Source organism: Epargyreus clarus, unplaced genomic scaffold (genome assembly GCF_041222505.1).
Source record: "Epargyreus clarus isolate Ecla_fem2 unplaced genomic scaffold, WU_Ecla_fem_2.2 ptg000035l, whole genome shotgun sequence".
NCBI classification, from domain to species: Eukaryota; Metazoa; Arthropoda; class Insecta; order Lepidoptera; family Hesperiidae; genus Epargyreus; species Epargyreus clarus.
The window spans coordinates 10,121,904-10,140,645 of NW_027332240.1; the positions used below are offsets into that span (position 1 = coordinate 10,121,904).

Sequence of the window (18,742 nt, forward strand, 5' to 3'; positions counted from 1 at the left end):
ATGAAACAACAACAGAGTCTTTGTAAAAAATGTAAATTGTCATAGAAGTCGTAACATTGTACATAATATGTATAATTGTATACCTAATAATATTGAATACTTACTGTAGATAGAGAAAATAAATAAATTTTGTTGGAAAGTGAGTTTTATTATTTTAATTCAATCATTTATCTAGACTGGAAGATGTTTCAAGTTCCTCCCAGTTTTTAAAAGACCATCCATGCCTTACCTGGGATATACAAACAAAAGGTTTCGACCAATCATATTTTCCTCGTAACTTGAATTATTTATATTTGTCATAATTCTCATAATCCTTATTTTTAGCCAAATAATCATCCAATTTTCGAAGAAACATAGTAATCCTTCTACTTTAGATTTCTCACACTTTAATTTTCAAAATATTTTCTTGTCTAAATTCATATTGGCAATTTTGATAGAAGTTTAAAGTTAAAGAAGTTTAAAGGTGGTAAGAACATTTGAGGTTCGGCTCCGGCGGCACCACCGCCACACCTATTTCTGCCTAATAACGGCAGTGTTAAGCGCTGCTGTGTTCCGTTTTAAAGGGTGTGGTAAGGGAGATACTTCTCCGAGGCGTTCCAGCTTAGTCCTCAGGGGAAGCGGCGCACCTGTTGCCGACCTCAGGTAGGAATTTCTGGTCCTATCTGGGGTTGATAACAGATGTCCATGGGCGGCAGTAGCCACTTACCATCAGCTGCATGCTCGTCTGCTATATATCAAATGCTCTTATTGTTCAGAGTATCAAATGGCAACAGTACCATCATAAAGACATGCCATTGATAAAGCGCTGACAACATAGTGTTATTTTGAGATTATCATAGTGATTTACCTTTGCCATGGTTGCAGGTTACATACCCCGAAAAGAAGACCATAGAATTAATTAATTAGCAAAAAAAAAATAATGTCTATAATTACAGATTCTCACTTATTGCACGACTCATGATGCGAAGCATCAGAGAGTGCTTTACGATCGAAAAAATTTAGTTACTCTTGAGATTAAATAAAACAAAAAAATTGTCCGAACCACATTTATTATTGTTCAAACACAACCTAATAACATGTTCCACAACGTTAAGTACAAATAAATACAACTCCGGGCTTATAACATTTAAATAATACCAAAGGCATCATATTGAAAACATCACGAATACATGCGAAAAGGCCCGGTACACACAGACATAGTATATAACATAACATCTTTATATAACACGAGCTGTGTCCCGATTTCACCTGCATTTAAAATTTTATACGGGGAGCCTTCATTATTTTTCTAAAATAAAAATCCTTAAATAAATATAGCCTTAGCTACTCCTTGTAAGTGCCAGTGAAAGTCTGTCAAAATAGGAAGAATCGGAAGAAAGACAGACGGACACACGGACAACGATATAAATAGTTTTTTTTTACTTTCATATCATCAGCAAAACTCTAAAACAAGTCAAAAAGTGAATATTGATGTATTTTTATATGTGAATAGCTACATCTGTGTCTACCAGACCTGACAAACACTAAAATATGATATTTGTAACAAAAATATATTAACGTAAAGAAAACCATATCTATTTAATAATAAGTAATACTTTAAAATATATAATACAATTAAAGTCCTATATTTTCACATCGCTTCAAAGTGTTGGAGTGTTACTATTTTAACACTGATTTTTCAGCTTCGAATTATTATTACCGAAAAATTATACATTACATAAAAAACAACTCTCTAAAATTATTGTAATATCAACGGTACCGTAGTTTTAGCACCAAAACTTAATTTGAATTTTGTAAAAAAAATAGAGTCAAAATTAACTTCAGATTTACTTTTTCTCAAACTATTACGAAGTAGGAAATAGTTGTAAATAATGAATTCTCATTATTTTAGTAAATAAATATAATAAAGCGCCATCTCCAGTGTTAAAATTGCAACTCAAACTATAACAACGTTTACAAGAATAAGGTATATTACGTTATAATGTATATTTTACCTACTATCTCAACTATAAACTACTCAACAGCTATTGAAAAGATTAACGTGAAAGTCGATCAAAAATACATTTAGCTAAGGGAATAGGTAAGAACGCTTAGGTAAATAGCATTAAATATGGTAAAGGTAATATGTATCGCGTTGTGGTCCCTAATAAAGTTTTATAACCAACTTCCCAAATGAGAAGTTCACTGTTCTTAAGCCGCACCGGCACATACCCAAAAAGTCACAAATTTCAAATGTGTGGATACATATTTTCCTTGGTTTGTATAGGTTTGCAATACAAATTTGTTTGCAGTTTGCGGCAAACTTATGAATTACAAACAATATCTAGTTATTTTGCAGAAATTTATATAAGTCATAAAATTAAAATATAATTCATAATCACAATCTATTTCGCAACAATCCATTACCAACGTATATAATTGTATATGTACCATGCGATATTACCACCCTCTCTCCACATAGACATTAACCGTAGCCTCACCCTTATTATGGTCATTTTGCGCAATACGCATATAGACTTTGCCGCAAGTTAGATATTACCTTTACCTTATTGTATTATACATAATTATACACTTATTTAAAGCTGGCTGTACATGGGCGTTTTCCGAATCAAATTTTCTCGAGTTACTATAGCCTAGATAACAATCCAGTATGTAATACTAATTTCTTCACTTTAATAATTAAAAAAATCTTTCCCGTATTTTACCGTAATTTAAACATTTTCTTTGTAAGAATTTTAACATAATATGCTTAATTATTAACAAAAATTTAAATACTTAAATTTGCGAGAAATTCTTTCGTAAAACGTCCACGAGTAGCAAGCTCAATAATATAATTATTATAATATGAGATTCTAATAATTTATTTATTATTTTATTATATTAATAGTAATAAATGGATAAATTTGGAATGTTAAAGAGTTGTAAACATTAACAGTAGGTAGTAACAGTCGATTATTATTTTGTATAGCAATAAATTTAATTAGATTATATTTATGATATTATTATCATGCGTTTTCGTTATATTTTGAACAAACTTTACATATTTTGATTATACTTTTACACCGTATTTTGTTTAACCATCAACCTCCTTTCTTATACACAACTAAAGTCTAACTACTACTAGTCTACTAACACACAAATCATTTTGCTTCGCCGGGAATCGAACCGGTAACTGCGTGTCATACCGGTAAACATCCGTTAGTAATAATCAATATTTACTATTAAAAGTAAAAGTTAGGAATTCACCAATTTTTGCCTACATAAATTGTTAATTAATGTGAATATATATTGGGCAAAAATTGGTTAAGATTAATTATTATTACTAACGGGAATAGTGACTACTGCGTTACTCAAATCGTCCAATCAGGTGTCTGCTGCCTGTTATAATCAACCCGTCGAATGTTATGAATACCAAATATAGAAATTTGACAATTTCTGCCTAGCATACAAACCATCCAGATTGATTATCAATAACGAAAAAGTAACAATACACAACTAACATTATATTTTTTAAGAGTTAGACTTCAGTATCTTATCTCATTACCTACATAAGACTAGCCTTTCCACCTGGATCCTATCACTAATATCCACCAATTTCACCAAGACCTCACCAGTACCAAAATATCGTTACAATTAAACTACCGTATCATACCATGACCGTGTTATGAACGTATTAAAAAACAAAAAGAAAAGTTAAAAAAATGACATTTATTTAGAAGTTCCTTTATATTATGTGCCGATACGGTAACGTTCATAGTATGATACGATACAGTACTCAGTTAGTTAATATCATAACAGTATTATATGTCAAACATTTCGTTCATTAAACACATTTTTTTTAATTTACGTAATTTATATTTTATACGTAGTTAAGTTGCATTGCCAGGCATTGCACTGGCATTTGCCAGACACAAAGTAATTAAAAAGACCCCCAAATACCTTTCCTGGTATTGTATAAGACGATTAGGTCTTACGTAAGCCACGCCCACGAATATTATTGGTCTCATAGTGTGGCGCGCTTTTTGTGGCTAATTCTGTGAAGAGTTCGCAATTTACTAAAGTTGTGAAGTCCGTATTGAAAATGTTTTACTTTAAGCAGTCTATTTAGTTACTTCGTCAACAATATCATAATTCGACGGCTTAAAGTGTAATAGTAAGTTTAAATTGTATTTTTTCAAACAAAACCTATTCAATTATTTTTCCAATCCAAAAAAATACTTCGAGCTTACATAGGTTCTAAATCTACAGACATAGAGCGTATCAGTCACGTGCCGTGGCAAACATAGTAGTATTCTCATCAACAATATATTAACGTATTTATATTTTATATCTAACACAGTAACACGACCACACAGACACAGGCAGGGCCAGACAAAGTATCGTATAGATACTGAGAAACATTTATGTCTGGCACGGCCCCTGTCTGACACGTTCCATGTCTGAAGATTTATCTCACTCTAAGTCGATGACATTTATAACCAAAATAATACAAGATTAATTTCAAAGCTTTACTAGCCGCTTCTAAATGGAAAATAATAAAATAATTTTAATATCAACATTATTATATTAATATTTTAACAAAATTTAGCCACGATAATACAGTTACATACATTTATTATTACTTTTCAACCGTGTATTGCTTTTCCGATTATTAATTAAAGCGAGCAGTGTATTTTAACCTATTTTTAATTACTATTAATAATTAAAATTAATATATTATACTGTAGCAGCAGTTACATACTTATTCGATTGTGCAAATTAATATTAAATTTGTTTTAATTAGATCTAGAGTTATATATAATATTTGAATAGCTACTGTTAATATTATATAGGTTCTTCGAAGTTCAACTTCGGCACTGCCGTCACTTAGTTTTGCCTTAAAAGCTGTTCTGATACGTGTAAAGTAGTTATCCCTAGCTCCTCAGTGGTTATTCCTGTTTAACTCCGCAGAGGTAGCCCTAACATGCCCCTCAGGGGTAAGGGAGTTTCATCTGAGGCATCACAAAGAACTTGTAAAGTGTGCTGTTAAGTATTTAGAACTGGTCGAAATACTGATAATAAATACTAAAGAGTAAATTCAAAATTTGGAATGTTGACGTTTCTGTCATTACACACATTATACAGACAGTCGGCATTCGGAATTCGTCACGGGACGTATATTATATTTAAATTTTATTACGGAGGTCCTGAGGGTATGCATCAAGGACGACCGGTCGCCAAAGGGAGCAGAGCACCACTCATCGGTATTTATATATTGTATACATCTACACTTATTGTCACTAGCACACAGGGATCAAAATTATAATTCGGATTAGAAACAGCGACATAAAACTCATATATGTGCCATAATAAGCTAGGGGTTGGCTACAGGGGAGTAGTTCTCAAGGCAGACCCCTTAGGGTCATGCACTTACAATTACTCAAGCTATTTCTAATTATAAAAGCTTTAACCCCTATCATATTTAATTTTGTTTTAAAAGAAAAGTAAATGAAGGTGGCGTCGCCGGTGTTGAACAACGAAGAAATCTACCATCTGTGATTTTTTATAGTATTTTCACGTATATTATTATTATATTATTTACTTTTAAAGTTATATGAAGCACGTTTAAACTTAAGCAAATAATTTTAACAGCGTTTAAATATTAGAGGGTTGAGATGTTCACGACAAAATGAAAAATCATTTCTTTTCTTGTAATATCAAAAAATGGAGGCAGTGTTGTATATTTTTTGTTTCCAAAATTGGCAGCGGAGAAAAAACATATCTATTATATAGTCAAATAGCCAAAATAAAAGCTAAAATCTTATGGTTATAATAATATTATATAAAAATTACTTTGTCGATGTCGCGAAGTAAAATTAAAAATAGTAAAAACAAATCTGGTTGAATTTTAGGATTTTGTCTTTTAGCAAAACATTTTATTTCATACTGTCGTTAATTAAAAGCTAAATAATTGCACGGTGTATTTCGTGTAAGTGTTGTCCATCTGAAAATAAAAAAAAATGTTAAAATTTAAAATGGCGCCTACTTCGTGGGATTCTAATTTAACCTTAGCAAATATTATCAGACAACAAAACACGTGTACCCAAGTACTCCAGTAAGAAGTTACACCTCTTTAGCAAAAAAAAGTGCATGTGACAATATTATGTGCACACACAATATTATGTGGAACTATTGCTATCCAAAAACATAAAACTATTTTTTTTTTATAATACTTGCAATATTTACTTAAAATTCGCATTTTTTTGCCAAAACTTGCAATATCTACTCGTTAACCTAATGATGATCGATAACCTAATGATTTTTTACATGTCGATTTAGAAAAAATCAACAAAAAACTGACTTTAAAAAACTTTACAATATGTATAACATACTATAACATAAATGCTATATGAAGTATACATATTTCGTTTACTGCAACTACTACGTACAAAACTCACCTCAGTATAGAAACAGCTCCGGAAAATACTTAGTATGGGGCGGGATGTGTTGTTGGTGCGACTTCCCAGTGTTGGGCGAACACGCGCCCGAAGTGGGCAACAGCGGCTCTTCAGATATCGAGTTGAATATCTCCTCCAGTTTGTCTTTGATCTCGTACTGAATATAATTACATATTTTATATAATTACGTAATTTTTATAAGTTTAAGTAACAAATGTAAGAAAACAGTTTTAAATATATCATTTGTTATCATAGCAGCCATAAAAGTTAATGCATTGCGAAAATTTGAACAGTTTACCTATTACGGTTCGAAAGATAAAGCGAAAAATGCCAAAAAATACCAGTTTATTTTATGGCGACCCCCATTTATTTTAAAGTTTATTTTTTGTTTTTAATATATATTAACTGTTATATCATCCACCGTTACCCTATAAAATGTTCAAGTTTCTATCTTTTTAAAAGATAGAGCCTTGTGACAGTCTGGACTAACTAAAGTATAAGATTTAGGAGTGTTCTGTGATATGATATATAAAAGTTTTGAGCGTTCTTTCTCTCTCATTCTTTGATTTCATGTATAATGACAAAGTGGTCACGTGCCTATTCCGAGCTTTATGCACTGAGTAACACTAGTATTTGCAGTGTCCTGTATGTTGGTGTTTACTGTTTAGGGGGTGTCACAGCGTGAATTGTTAGTGTGTCACGGTATTGTGTGTTGGTGTGATATAGTGGTGTAGTGTTATGACACGATATGTGGATGTTTGATGTGTGTGTGTCAAGGTCAGGTGTAGTTGTGTGTTGTGTCTGATGTGGCGGTACGGAAGGTGTTTGAGCGTGCGGCGTCGATCGACCGCCGTAGACGAGTGTTGTGTATGGATATGGTTGTATGTATATGGTATGGTTGTGTGTGCGTGGCGCGGCGGGTGTGGGGCCGCCCTGCCCGAGTGCGGTGTGTGTGATGTGTGTGTAGTGTGTGCGGTGTGTGTGGTCACCTTGGGCTGCGTGAGGTGCAGCAGGTGGTCGAAGGGCGCGGTGCGGAAGGTGTTGTTGAGCGTGGCGCGTAGGGTGTGTGCGGTGTGTGCGGTGTGTGTGGTCACCTTGGGCTGCGTGAGGTGCAGCAGGTGGTCGAAGGGCGCGGTGCGGAAGGTGTTGTTGAGCGTGGCGCGTAGGGTGTGTGCGGTGTGTGCGGTGTGTGTGGTCACCTTGGGCTGCGTGAGGTGCAGCAGGTGGTCGAAGGGCGCGGTGCGGAAGGTGTTGTTGAGCGTGGCGCGTAGGGTGTGTGCGGTGTGTGCGGTGTGTGTGGTCACCTTGGGCTGCGTGAGGTGCAGCAGGTGGTCGAAGGGCGCGGTGCGGAAGGTGTTGTTGAGCGTGGCGCGTAGGGTGTGTGCGGTGTGTGCGGTGTGTGTGGTCACCTTGGGCTGCGTGAGGTGCAGCAGGTGGTCGAAGGGCGCGGTGCGGAAGGTGTTGTTGAGCGTGGCGCGTAGGGTGTGTGCGGTGTGTGCGGTGTGTGTGGTCACCTTGGGCTGCGTGAGGTGCAGCAGGTGGTCGAAGGGCGCGGTGCGGAAGGTGTTGTTGAGCGTGGCGCGTAGGGTGTGTGCGGTGTGTGCGGTGTGTGTGGTCACCTTGGGCTGCGTGAGGTGCAGCAGGTGGTCGAAGGGCGCGGTGCGGAAGGTGTTGTTGAGCGTGGCGCGTAGGGTGTGTGCGGTGTGTGCGGTGTGTGTGGTCACCTTGGGCTGCGTGAGGTGCAGCAGGTGGTCGAAGGGCGCGGTGCGGAAGGTGTTGTTGAGCGTGGCGCGTAGGGTGTGTGCGGTGTGTGCGGTGTGTGTGGTCACCTTGGGCTGCGTGAGGTGCAGCAGGTGGTCGAAGGGCGCGGTGCGGAAGGTGTTGTTGAGCGTGGCGCGTAGGGTGTGTGCGGTGTGTGCGGTGTGTGTGGTCACCTTGGGCTGCGTGAGGTGCAGCAGGTGGTCGAAGGGCGCGGTGCGGAAGGTGTTGTTGAGCGTGGCGCGTAGGGTGTGTGCGGTGTGTGCGGTGTGTGTGGTCACCTTGGGCTGCGTGAGGTGCAGCAGGTGGTCGAAGGGCGCGGTGCGGAAGGTGTTGTTGAGCGTGGCGCGTAGGGTGTGTGCGGTGTGTGCGGTGTGTGTGGTCACCTTGGGCTGCGTGAGGTGCAGCAGGTGGTCGAAGGGCGCGGTGCGGAAGGTGTTGTTGAGCGTGGCGCGTAGGGTGTGTGCGGTGTGTGCGGTGTGTGTGGTCACCTTGGGCTGCGTGAGGTGCAGCAGGTGGTCGAAGGGCGCGGTGCGGAAGGTGTTGTTGAGCGTGGCGCGTAGGGTGTGTGCGGTGTGTGCGGTGTGTGTGGTCACCTTGGGCTGCGTGAGGTGCAGCAGGTGGTCGAAGGGCGCGGTGCGGAAGGTGTTGTTGAGCGTGGCGCGTAGGGTGTGTGCGGTGTGTGCGGTGTGTGTGGTCACCTTGGGCTGCGTGAGGTGCAGCAGGTGGTCGAAGGGCGCGGTGCGGAAGGTGTTGTTGAGCGTGGCGCGTAGGGTGTGTGCGGTGTGTGCGGTGTGTGTGGTCACCTTGGGCTGCGTGAGGTGCAGCAGGTGGTCGAAGGGCGCGGTGCGGAAGGTGTTGTTGAGCGTGGCGCGTAGGGTGTGTGCGGTGTGTGCGGTGTGTGTGGTCACCTTGGGCTGCGTGAGGTGCAGCAGGTGGTCGAAGGGCGCGGTGCGGAAGGTGTTGTTGAGCGTGGCGCGTAGGGTGTGTGCGGTGTGTGCGGTGTGTGTGGTCACCTTGGGCTGCGTGAGGTGCAGCAGGTGGTCGAAGGGCGCGGTGCGGAAGGTGTTGTTGAGCGTGGCGCGGCGTCGCTCGGCGTCGCGGCGCTCGGCGTCGGTCGGACCACTGGCCGCTCGACGGAGCGCCTCCAGACTAACACTCTCCGACTGTGCCGGGTGCTGTAGACACACACATATATTTCTAGGATGTATCCAATGGCACGCGCGTACATTTCACTTGCCATAAATACCCAATGGGACAATAGGGAACATTTTCAATCTTAACATAAATTAAGTTCATTTTACACCCGTTATTCATAATAGATTTATCCAATGTTTTGCCTACCAAAGATAAAAACTTGAGAACGTCTGCGTCCTGGAAAATTTTTAAATTTAGATCTATGGTAAGAAAAAATTTAATAAATTTTTTCTTACCATAGATAGAGAATGAAAAAAATATCCGATTATGAAGTCAAAAATTGGAAATAAATGGGATTAAAACAAAAGGAAGAAAGACAAAGGAAACACAATTGGAAACTGACAAAAAAAATAAAAAACAAATGAAAGCTAATAAAATGCATTTCAAAAAGTAAAAAATAAAAAAGTAATCAAAATACGATTAGGAAGTGAAATACAAATAATGACATGAAGGACAAATAAGTTTCCTTAAACAAGATTAACACATGGATGAACAGAAATCCAATAAATAAAGATGAACAGAAGGGGATGAAAATAGAATACGAAATATATCTGGATCATTTTGGGGATTTAGAATATTTAATACTTTTAACAAACAGAAAATTGACGATGAGATATCTATTTACATAAACTAAGTTAAGGTAAAGTGTTCAATTAAATAAGTATACTTGAAAGACAACAAAGAATATCACAATTAACTATTTTTAGATACACCTATACTATATTCCGATAGTGTCTTAATCATACAACTAGTTACTTCCAGCCTATTCTCATACTAAATAGATCTTTATCCAATACCACACTCCGTCTATCCCGTTTCATATCGAAGGAACTGGAGGTATGCGCTTCCACGTGGCCCCAGTGCCAAAATTCGTTGTCGCTTCTCTGTAGGCACATATTTTAATAGTAATGTGACTACTCTAAGATGCCATTTTGGATTACTATTTCTAAGAAAATAACAAGGACGTAGCATGAGAGCGGGGAGGGGTGAGTTACATAAGTGTATATATAAAATTCTCGTGTCACAATGTTAGTTACCGTACTCCTCCGAAACCTCTTTACCGATTTTCACCAAATTTTATATGCATATTCAGTAGGTCTGAGAATCGGCTACTATCTATTTTTCATGCCCCTAAGTGATAAGGGTTGTTCACCCTTAACATTTTTTTATTTATATGGCAACACAACCTTTGCCGAGCCAGGTAATAGGTGTATAAATATAAGTTGAATTTTAGGATAAAATTAGTAAATACGACAAGGTATTTTTTCTGATAAGGATATTCATATAAGGAACCTATATACTCTGGGCGGCGAGAACACACGGTACACCACTTCCTAAGGACACCTAACTTAACCCCCTCCCTTAACAAAACTACAGTTACATGATCATAGTATTAATGACACTACACTTTATAACGTAAATGAGTACGTTAATGAGTGAGAATAAACTGATTGTTGAAAATTCATCCCCTAAGGGGCCGAATGGGATAAAATTGTTATTGATACATCATATTATAATTATCTACACTAATATTATAAAGAGGAAAACTTTGTTCGTTTGTTTGGTTATAATGAATAGGCTCAAAAGCTACTGGACCGATAATAAAAAAAAATATTTCACCATTCAGAAGCTACATTATCCACGAGTAACATATTTATAGCCTATATTTATATGAAATATATTTGAAAAATAGGTTTTGTCAGTCAGGTCAGCTAGTTCTTTATAATATTAAAATATAACGTATATTACGTAAGCTCCGAAATTCTGTGAGTACGGACGGAAGTTGTGGTTGTACTTCTCTATGAACTTTCTGTACTCTTCGTCCAGAGCGTCATATTGCGTTTGCTAGACATATAGACGGGTTTTAGTATAGTTATATATTGTACCGTTATATATTTATTTTTTATAATATAGAAGTAGCAGACGAGCATGCAGTCCACCTGATGGTAAGTTGCTACTGCCGCACATGGACATCTGTAATCAACCCCAGATAGGATTTGATATTCCTACCGGAGATCGGCCACAGATGCACCGCTACCCCTGAGGACTAAGCTGAAATGCCTCCGAAAAGTATGTCTCCCTTACCACACCCTTCAAACCGAAACACAGCAGCGCTTAACACTACTGTTATTAGGCAGAAATAGGTGTGGCGGTGCTGCCGTCTGGTCGAACCATATAGGATCCTACCACCTTTGTGTTTAATAAGATTATAGCGTTACGATTTTTAAAGGCCCTTATAACACTACCAGAGACCCGTTGCAGGACTCACTTATGCCACTCACTAGTGTGTGTCGTTGATTAACGACAAGTCGAGGTGGTTATTTCTAAAATTGTTTTTATATAATTAGGACTTCAAGCATTTTTTTCTAATTAGAAGTCAGAAAATAAAGTTCTGTCCTTTCAAATCTTTCTGTTATTTGACAAAATTTAAGAAAAACAAATTTTAACAAGGCCTTTCCATTACTTTATATGTTCCTATCATCATTATCATCACTTAATCCAGAGTTTTATACTTAAGCGTAACCATCGCACGGCACAATACGAACGTCGAATTATTTTTAATGTATTTATTTTTATGATTATTATACTCACTCTTTGCACTCCAGGTGAGCTATTAGCACTGTCCAGCTCTGTAGCAGGTCCGGCTGAGATATCGGCTAAGCTGTCCCGACCTTGTGCCGCTCCTGTGTGAATAAAAAAACATTAAGTCCAAACGAATTTAGATTTAGTGTCCTGAAACCTTAAAGGTTATATTGTTAGCAAAATTGAGGGAGTAATAACTATACATTTTATATGGAATACTTAAATAGGAGCTTTTAAAACTATGTTGATTGCAAGCTCATGTGTCACTTCAATCTATATACAATTCAATTCAGTTTATTTGCAAGAACATAGTGGTACACATAGGTCTTAAAATTAACATATTTTCTTATGTCCTACCCCTTCGGGTGTTCAAAACAATAGCTAACAATAATATAATGCGATTAAAATATCATAAAAATATAAATTAGTCAAATTTGGCATTAAAATAATCGCGTAAGGTATAAAAATCCCTTTCTATGAGCCATTCCTGTAACTTTCTTCGAAATTTATTCAATGGTAATTCCTTAAAAAAATTAGGTAATTTATTATATATTTGAATTACTGAAATATGAACGTTACTTTTTAACATTTGTAATCTACAGCTTGGTGTGTGCAATTTATGTTTATTAACCTTACGTCTTGATCTTACATATAAATGAATGTTTGTCTGTATATCTCTTATATAGTCGTAAAGTATGCATTTGATCATGTGATGATCTTTAACAAAGTTGTGCATGAGCCCACAAAGGTTTTTGAGTTGGTACGACAAATTTTCGACAGATAGCGCCACTATCATTCCAATGAAGGTACAATTTTTCAGTATATCATATGTATGTCATATTATTTTTTAAAACACGAGCGAAGCTGCGGGCACTGCTAGTTTTATATAAAAAATATAGAAATATATAGTGAACTAATTAATTACTAATTAAATTAATTGCAATAATTGAAAATATATATCCATACCAGCCTCCACCCAGCTGTGTCTATGCGCAAGACCCTGTGGTCCGCCGGCCGAGTACGGGGACGGCGACTGCAAGCGACTGGGTTCGATACCGCTGGCCTTCACACAGTCACACAGCGCCATCTGGAAACCACATTAAGAAACTATTAAATACAATGTACAACTTATATTTCATTATTTTAAATACTTACCTAATTAAAAAAGTACAAAAACAAAACAAAGTATGATTAAACAAATAATTATAAGAGTTTGTTGCGAAACGTATCATCAGTCAATGATCTACGTTGACAATTTCGGTTCAATTGCATACCAAATATCTTCAAAATGTTCTTAAATTTCAAATTTAGCACAATGTATTGTTTATTAGAACGAGGGCATTTGCAAATAGATTATAATTTTTAATTTTTTATACTAGTAAAGATTTGGAACGTTTGTAGGTACATAATGTAAATATCACATTCACAAATTAACAATATTTTGCGAAGTCTACTTGTATAAACTTCTGGTGTTGGTAGGTCAGGATTCAAATCCCGGACCTCCGACTACCTCGTATTTTACGAAGAATTATTTTATGATTTATGGGCGAAAAAAAGAAAACCTATGCACTTAAAAATGTTGTGAAATGCGTTCTGTACAACTACCAATTACACTTGGCCAGAAAGGTGGACCATGGCCCAAACCCCTCTCGCGTTGAGAGGAGAGCAGTGGCTAGCAGTGGGCCTGTAGAGTCCGAATACAGAAACGAGTCGCGTTGCAAGAGCAAATTGTAGATATTAGCGGGACGAATACAGACCACCTCCCCCGCCACCCTCCTTTGCCCGCTCTCACCCACGGGTACATAGCTGCGTTAATATGCCCTTACGTTACGAAGTATATCCTAAGTATACCTGCACGCAACAACTTGAGCGGACTAGAAGTTCGACACGGCCCATACCTGATCCCTCTCATTCTGAGAGGAGACCCGTACCCAGCAGTGGGACAGTAATGATGATAATGATGATGATGAACGTAACTAAACCAACGCGCAACAATTTGAGAGCGGACTAGAAGTTCGGCGCGGAGTGTACCTGGTCGATCATGAGGTAGGGCAGCTTGGCAGGCAGACGAGCTGGTGGGAGTTCCCCGTAGTCCTCCTGCAGCGGCGGCAGCAGGTGCGGACCCTCCTCGCGACGGGCCTCCACTATCTGGGGAGGGATTGGTAATTGACCGAGTTAGATATTAATAATCAATCCGTCCACCCAATACGTCGCCAACCCTGAGAACTAAATTGTAACGCCTTAGATAAGTATGCCTCCTTTACCACACCTTCACATTGGAACGCAGTAACGTTGAACACTGATGTTATGAAAGGAAACAGGTGTAGGTAGACAGATGTGTGTATATTTTTTTTAAAGTGATAGAATCCTTTGTGGATTGACGGTGGCACCTCCGCCACACCTATTTCTGCCTCATAATAGCAGTGTTATGCTCTGCTCTGCTTTGAAGGATGTGGTAAGGGAGACATACTTTTGCGAGGAATTCCAGCTAAGTCCTCAGGAGTAGCGGCGCATCTATGGCCGACCTCAGGTAGGAATATGTAATCCTATCTAAGGTTGATTGATTACAGACATCCATGGGCGGCAGTAGCCACTTGCCATCAGATGGACTGCATGCTCGTCTGCTACTCCTATATTATATATAAAATAGTATAAATATACATTACCTGTTGTACGTATTCAGCGAGCCGCGGCAACAGCAACACGTGCGGCACCAGCGCCGCTAGCGATATGGCCGCGGCGTGCAAACGACACTGCTGCGCTGTCGACAGCACCGGGTTCGAGAGCGCAGACTGCTGGATACTGAAAAATAAAAAATATTACTTTATTAAAATTTTGATTTTAAATATTGAGAAAAAAATTAAATACAAAGGATTTCAACCTGTCAAAGTCAGCCATACAAAATGTATCAAGAATCATAGCTGCAATAGACAGAAATAATTTTGTAAGCAAAATTTATGTCAGAAAAAGAAGTATGTCTTTACAAGTCGGGAAACAAAGTTCAGAACCGAGTGTTTTATAAAGTTCTGGTGTTGATAGTTTAGGATTCAAACCCCGGGCCTCTGACTACCTTGGAATTCACAAAAAAATATCTTGCACTTTACCAAAGAAAAAAGAAATCTACACACGAATTTTGAAATATGCGAACCATCACTTAAATGGCATCGTTATTTACAAGATAATTACAAGTGATTTACACAACTGAACTCCGACCTTGGAGAAAAGTCATGATAAGCTCAGTCCTCCACCCTTACCAAAGCTCACAAAAAATCATTGACAACTTGTCATTCAATTTAAATACGCTAAACAACTGAAATACATTAGCCGCGATTAATATGATTGTAAAGGATTTAGCCAGCCATATTTTAATACAAAAAATATTTTACTTAATTTAACTATTATGTTTTGTATTTTTACATTATTTCTTGCAGAAAACATACACGATAATTCCCAACCCCGTCCCTAATGTCTAAAGTAATTACTGCACGTCATCTTATTAAAATTAAAAAAAAAAACATTCTTAACACAAAATACTACTAACTTCATACTAAACTAAAAACCCTACGCCACTCACGCGAGTATCAAGTGCAGCATATCGCAGACGGTCTCCTCGGAGGCGAGCTCGATGCAGAGCAGCGCCAGAGTCGTGTAGATGGCCTGCACGTTCTCCAGGGTGTTCGACTCCAGCTGCAGACCTGGAACCGTACACAATAATAATATAAAACATTTAAAAACATCGTGATTCAATTACAAATGGACGATCCATGTTACTTATGTGTAGTGTCCACAACAATGATAGCTATTTGGCTCGCTTAATCAACGACACGTCCGCTCAGGCCGACGGCCGCACACCGACTGACTCAGCCGGCATTCACCTTATGACGGTAGTGAGAAAAATGCAAAAAACAGCTTCACACTAGAAATTGATGCGGCAATCGTGACAAATTTCAAAACCATTTTTCATCCGTCCATAACATTTTCGACAAGGTTTAACGACTGCTATACAATGTTAACTGTCGCTTTTATCCACTAATGGTCACCCATCCAACAGCTAACCACCTAACACTTCTTATTTCATTAGATTGGTCGTCGTCGTCATTAGTGACCCACTGCTAAGCACGAGTTTTCATTGATTAGTTACAAGGCCCAAAAGGCAGGGGATTATTTGTGCTGTCTCACTGTTATAACATAAAATAAAATCATACCATCATATAGCGAGCTGAATATAGCATAGCCGTGTTTGCTGATGAATATGAGATCCGGCCGCGAACACTTCTCCACCGTCAGACCGAGTTCTGCGTACTCCACTCTGTGAAGAAGAAAACAGAATAAATTCAAATAGGTTATAAATAAAATAAATATAGTAACTAATGTTATGAATGCGAATGTAAGTTTGTTTGGTTGTTACACTTTTACGCCTTAACTATAACCGATTATCATAAAATTTTGTACACACGCTAACAGGAATTCAGAAAAGGACATAGGGTATCTTTATCTCGAAAAAGTGTCCTGTAAATTAGAACACAGGAGCGCTTAAAACTCTCGTTGGGAAGAAACAGGTGTGGCAGTAGTGGCGCCGAAATCGAATCACAGAGGGTCTTGTCATTAAAGTGGTTTGAGCAACCAGAAAAGGCTTATTGACATATCTATTTCTAGCGTGATGTAGTTCTGTGTTTCCATGGTAGAAAGTGGATGCCAGCTGATTTACATATGAAATGACCATCTTGATCCTCCGGCGTGATAACCAATTTGTGATCGACTTCAACTACAATTTATTTTATACGTAGTTACATACAGATGATTTGCGTCAGTAACATTTTGCTTCAGGTGGACTGTATGCGATATCCATCGATGGCTATGGCCACTTGTATTTAGCAATACTGTGTGTTCATTAAATAAATAAATAAAAATAATAAACAAAAATAAATGTGGGTGAGTATTCTGAATCACGCTATCAAAGTTTTCCAATCAACATCTTGCACATATGCTAAGCTTCGAACTGTCATTGTAGAAGCATGGCCGTTCCCCGTGCCTAATAATCACCTATCCCGGTGGGAAATCTCCTGTTTTCGATAATAAAAAAAATTAAAATGCATTTTATTAACTTCTACAAATTAATAAAAATGTATAACTAACGTAGCGGTTGCGAGGCAGGGCAGGTTGTTCCGCCTATCGAGTAGGGTATGTAGGATGCGCTGCAGCAGGGCGCGGGTGCGAGGCTCGGCCGCGGAGGACACGCGGAGCAGCGCGTCGAGGAAGGCGGGCGGGAACGCCTTGCTCAGCTCCGTCGTCTTGTATGTCGTGCCCACCTGGAAAACATATACTTTTGTTTATGATATAATACAATATAATATAATTAAGTTTTAAACTTGCATACCTGAGAGATTTATAAAAAAAAATCCCAAATGTATGTTTTAAGGGTATATTACCTAAGTACAAGCAATCACAGTTATTTTACCGTCATCTTTACTTTTTTATATGATATCAGCACCTTAAACAAATTCATTCTTTAACATAAGCAATTATCTGACCTTATCCTTACCTTGAGCAACTTCATCCCCACCTTAAGCAACTTCATCCTCTCCTAAAGCGTCACTCCAGCAACGTAACACCTACCTTGAGCAACGACTTCAGCAGGATGCTCTGCAGCATGGCGTCCGCCTTGGTGGTCTTCCCGCGCTGGCCGCTGGGGATCTTGCTCACGATGAACATCATGATGTCGATCTTCTGGAAGTCAGGCAGGTGGTCCGCGAACTCTCCCAGAGCGTTGATCAGTGCTTCTTGGTATAGCTTTTCGTCGGACTCTTTCTGTTGGGGCAGAGAACTTATATTTTATACATCTATCGCATAGTCACGAAAATAAATAAAATAAAATTTGTTATTTGTTGTGTAAGTGTATTTTATTGTTTTTTTTAATGAATATTTATTTACCTCTGAATCTCTAGCAACCGACGCTCTCAAATTAGTAAGGAGGTTGTTGATGATTTCCAGAACGGATGGACCTGAAAAAAAGAAAAGAAATATAAATAATTGACTATATTAATTTAACATTAAATACTGGTCACCCTATACGAATATAGTGTGGGGGACCAACAACCTTCCCCATTCGCCGCTGTCCATGTAAAGCCTATCCCCAACATACTCACTCCTCACTCACAGACTCACTCCTCATACGCCCCAACCCATGTACAAGTATCCCCAACATACCCACACTGTCCCCGGCGGCTATGGCGACAATATTACTAAGCGCAGTGACTCTAGCCGCTCGCACTCTGGTACGAGCCCTCGCGTCCCCGCTCGCCCCCGCCGCTCCCCCTGCACCAGCATCCAGATGCTGCATCAGGGCTTCCACCACGCTATACGAATATTGTCTGAGGGAAATAACCTTCCTTCCTCACGCCACTGCCGATGTATAAGTATCTTCAACCCCCTTACCCACTCGCCCCTACACATGGCTGCCGACTGACAACTGTCCCCACACGCCCCCTCATACATCGTCCTTATATAAATTATCCCCAACATACCCACACTATCCCCAGCGGCGATGGCGACGATGTTACTAAGCACGGTCGCTCTAGCCGCCCGTACTCTGGTACGAGCCCTTGCATCTCCACTGGCGCCTGTCGCTCCGCCTGCACCAGCGTCCAGATGCTGCATCAGGGCTTCCACTACGCTGTACGAATACTGCGCCTGCGGGTACAATAACATAAAATGAGTTATTTATATTGACACTAGTAACACCAAAGTATTGTCGAATGGATATTAAT

General features: G+C 39.0%; 1 protein-coding gene across 1 annotated transcript in view; it reads right to left on the reverse strand.

Moving 5' to 3' along the window:
• Positions 1-3,690: 3,690 nt before the first annotated feature.
• stmA (Protein EFR3 homolog stmA) overlaps positions 3,691-18,742 on the reverse strand; it is a 34,698-nt gene continuing 19,646 nt past the window's right edge. Inside the window, exons 8-20 of the mRNA XM_073091880.1 lie at positions 18,500-18,665; positions 17,907-17,977; positions 17,592-17,783; positions 17,112-17,284; positions 16,181-16,284; positions 15,550-15,670; positions 14,642-14,777; positions 14,007-14,123; positions 12,942-13,062; positions 11,985-12,076; positions 9,212-9,373; positions 6,438-6,594; positions 3,691-5,983 (exon numbers count right to left, since the gene is read on the reverse strand). Coding sequence (XP_072947981.1) covers positions 6,439-6,594; positions 9,212-9,373; positions 11,985-12,076; positions 12,942-13,062; positions 14,007-14,123; positions 14,642-14,777; positions 15,550-15,670; positions 16,181-16,284; positions 17,112-17,284; positions 17,592-17,783; positions 17,907-17,977; positions 18,500-18,665 — 1,611 coding nt within the window. The 3' untranslated portion in view covers positions 3,691-5,983; position 6,438. The remainder of the gene's footprint in view (positions 5,984-6,437; positions 6,595-9,211; positions 9,374-11,984; positions 12,077-12,941; positions 13,063-14,006; positions 14,124-14,641; positions 14,778-15,549; positions 15,671-16,180; positions 16,285-17,111; positions 17,285-17,591; positions 17,784-17,906; positions 17,978-18,499; positions 18,666-18,742) is intronic.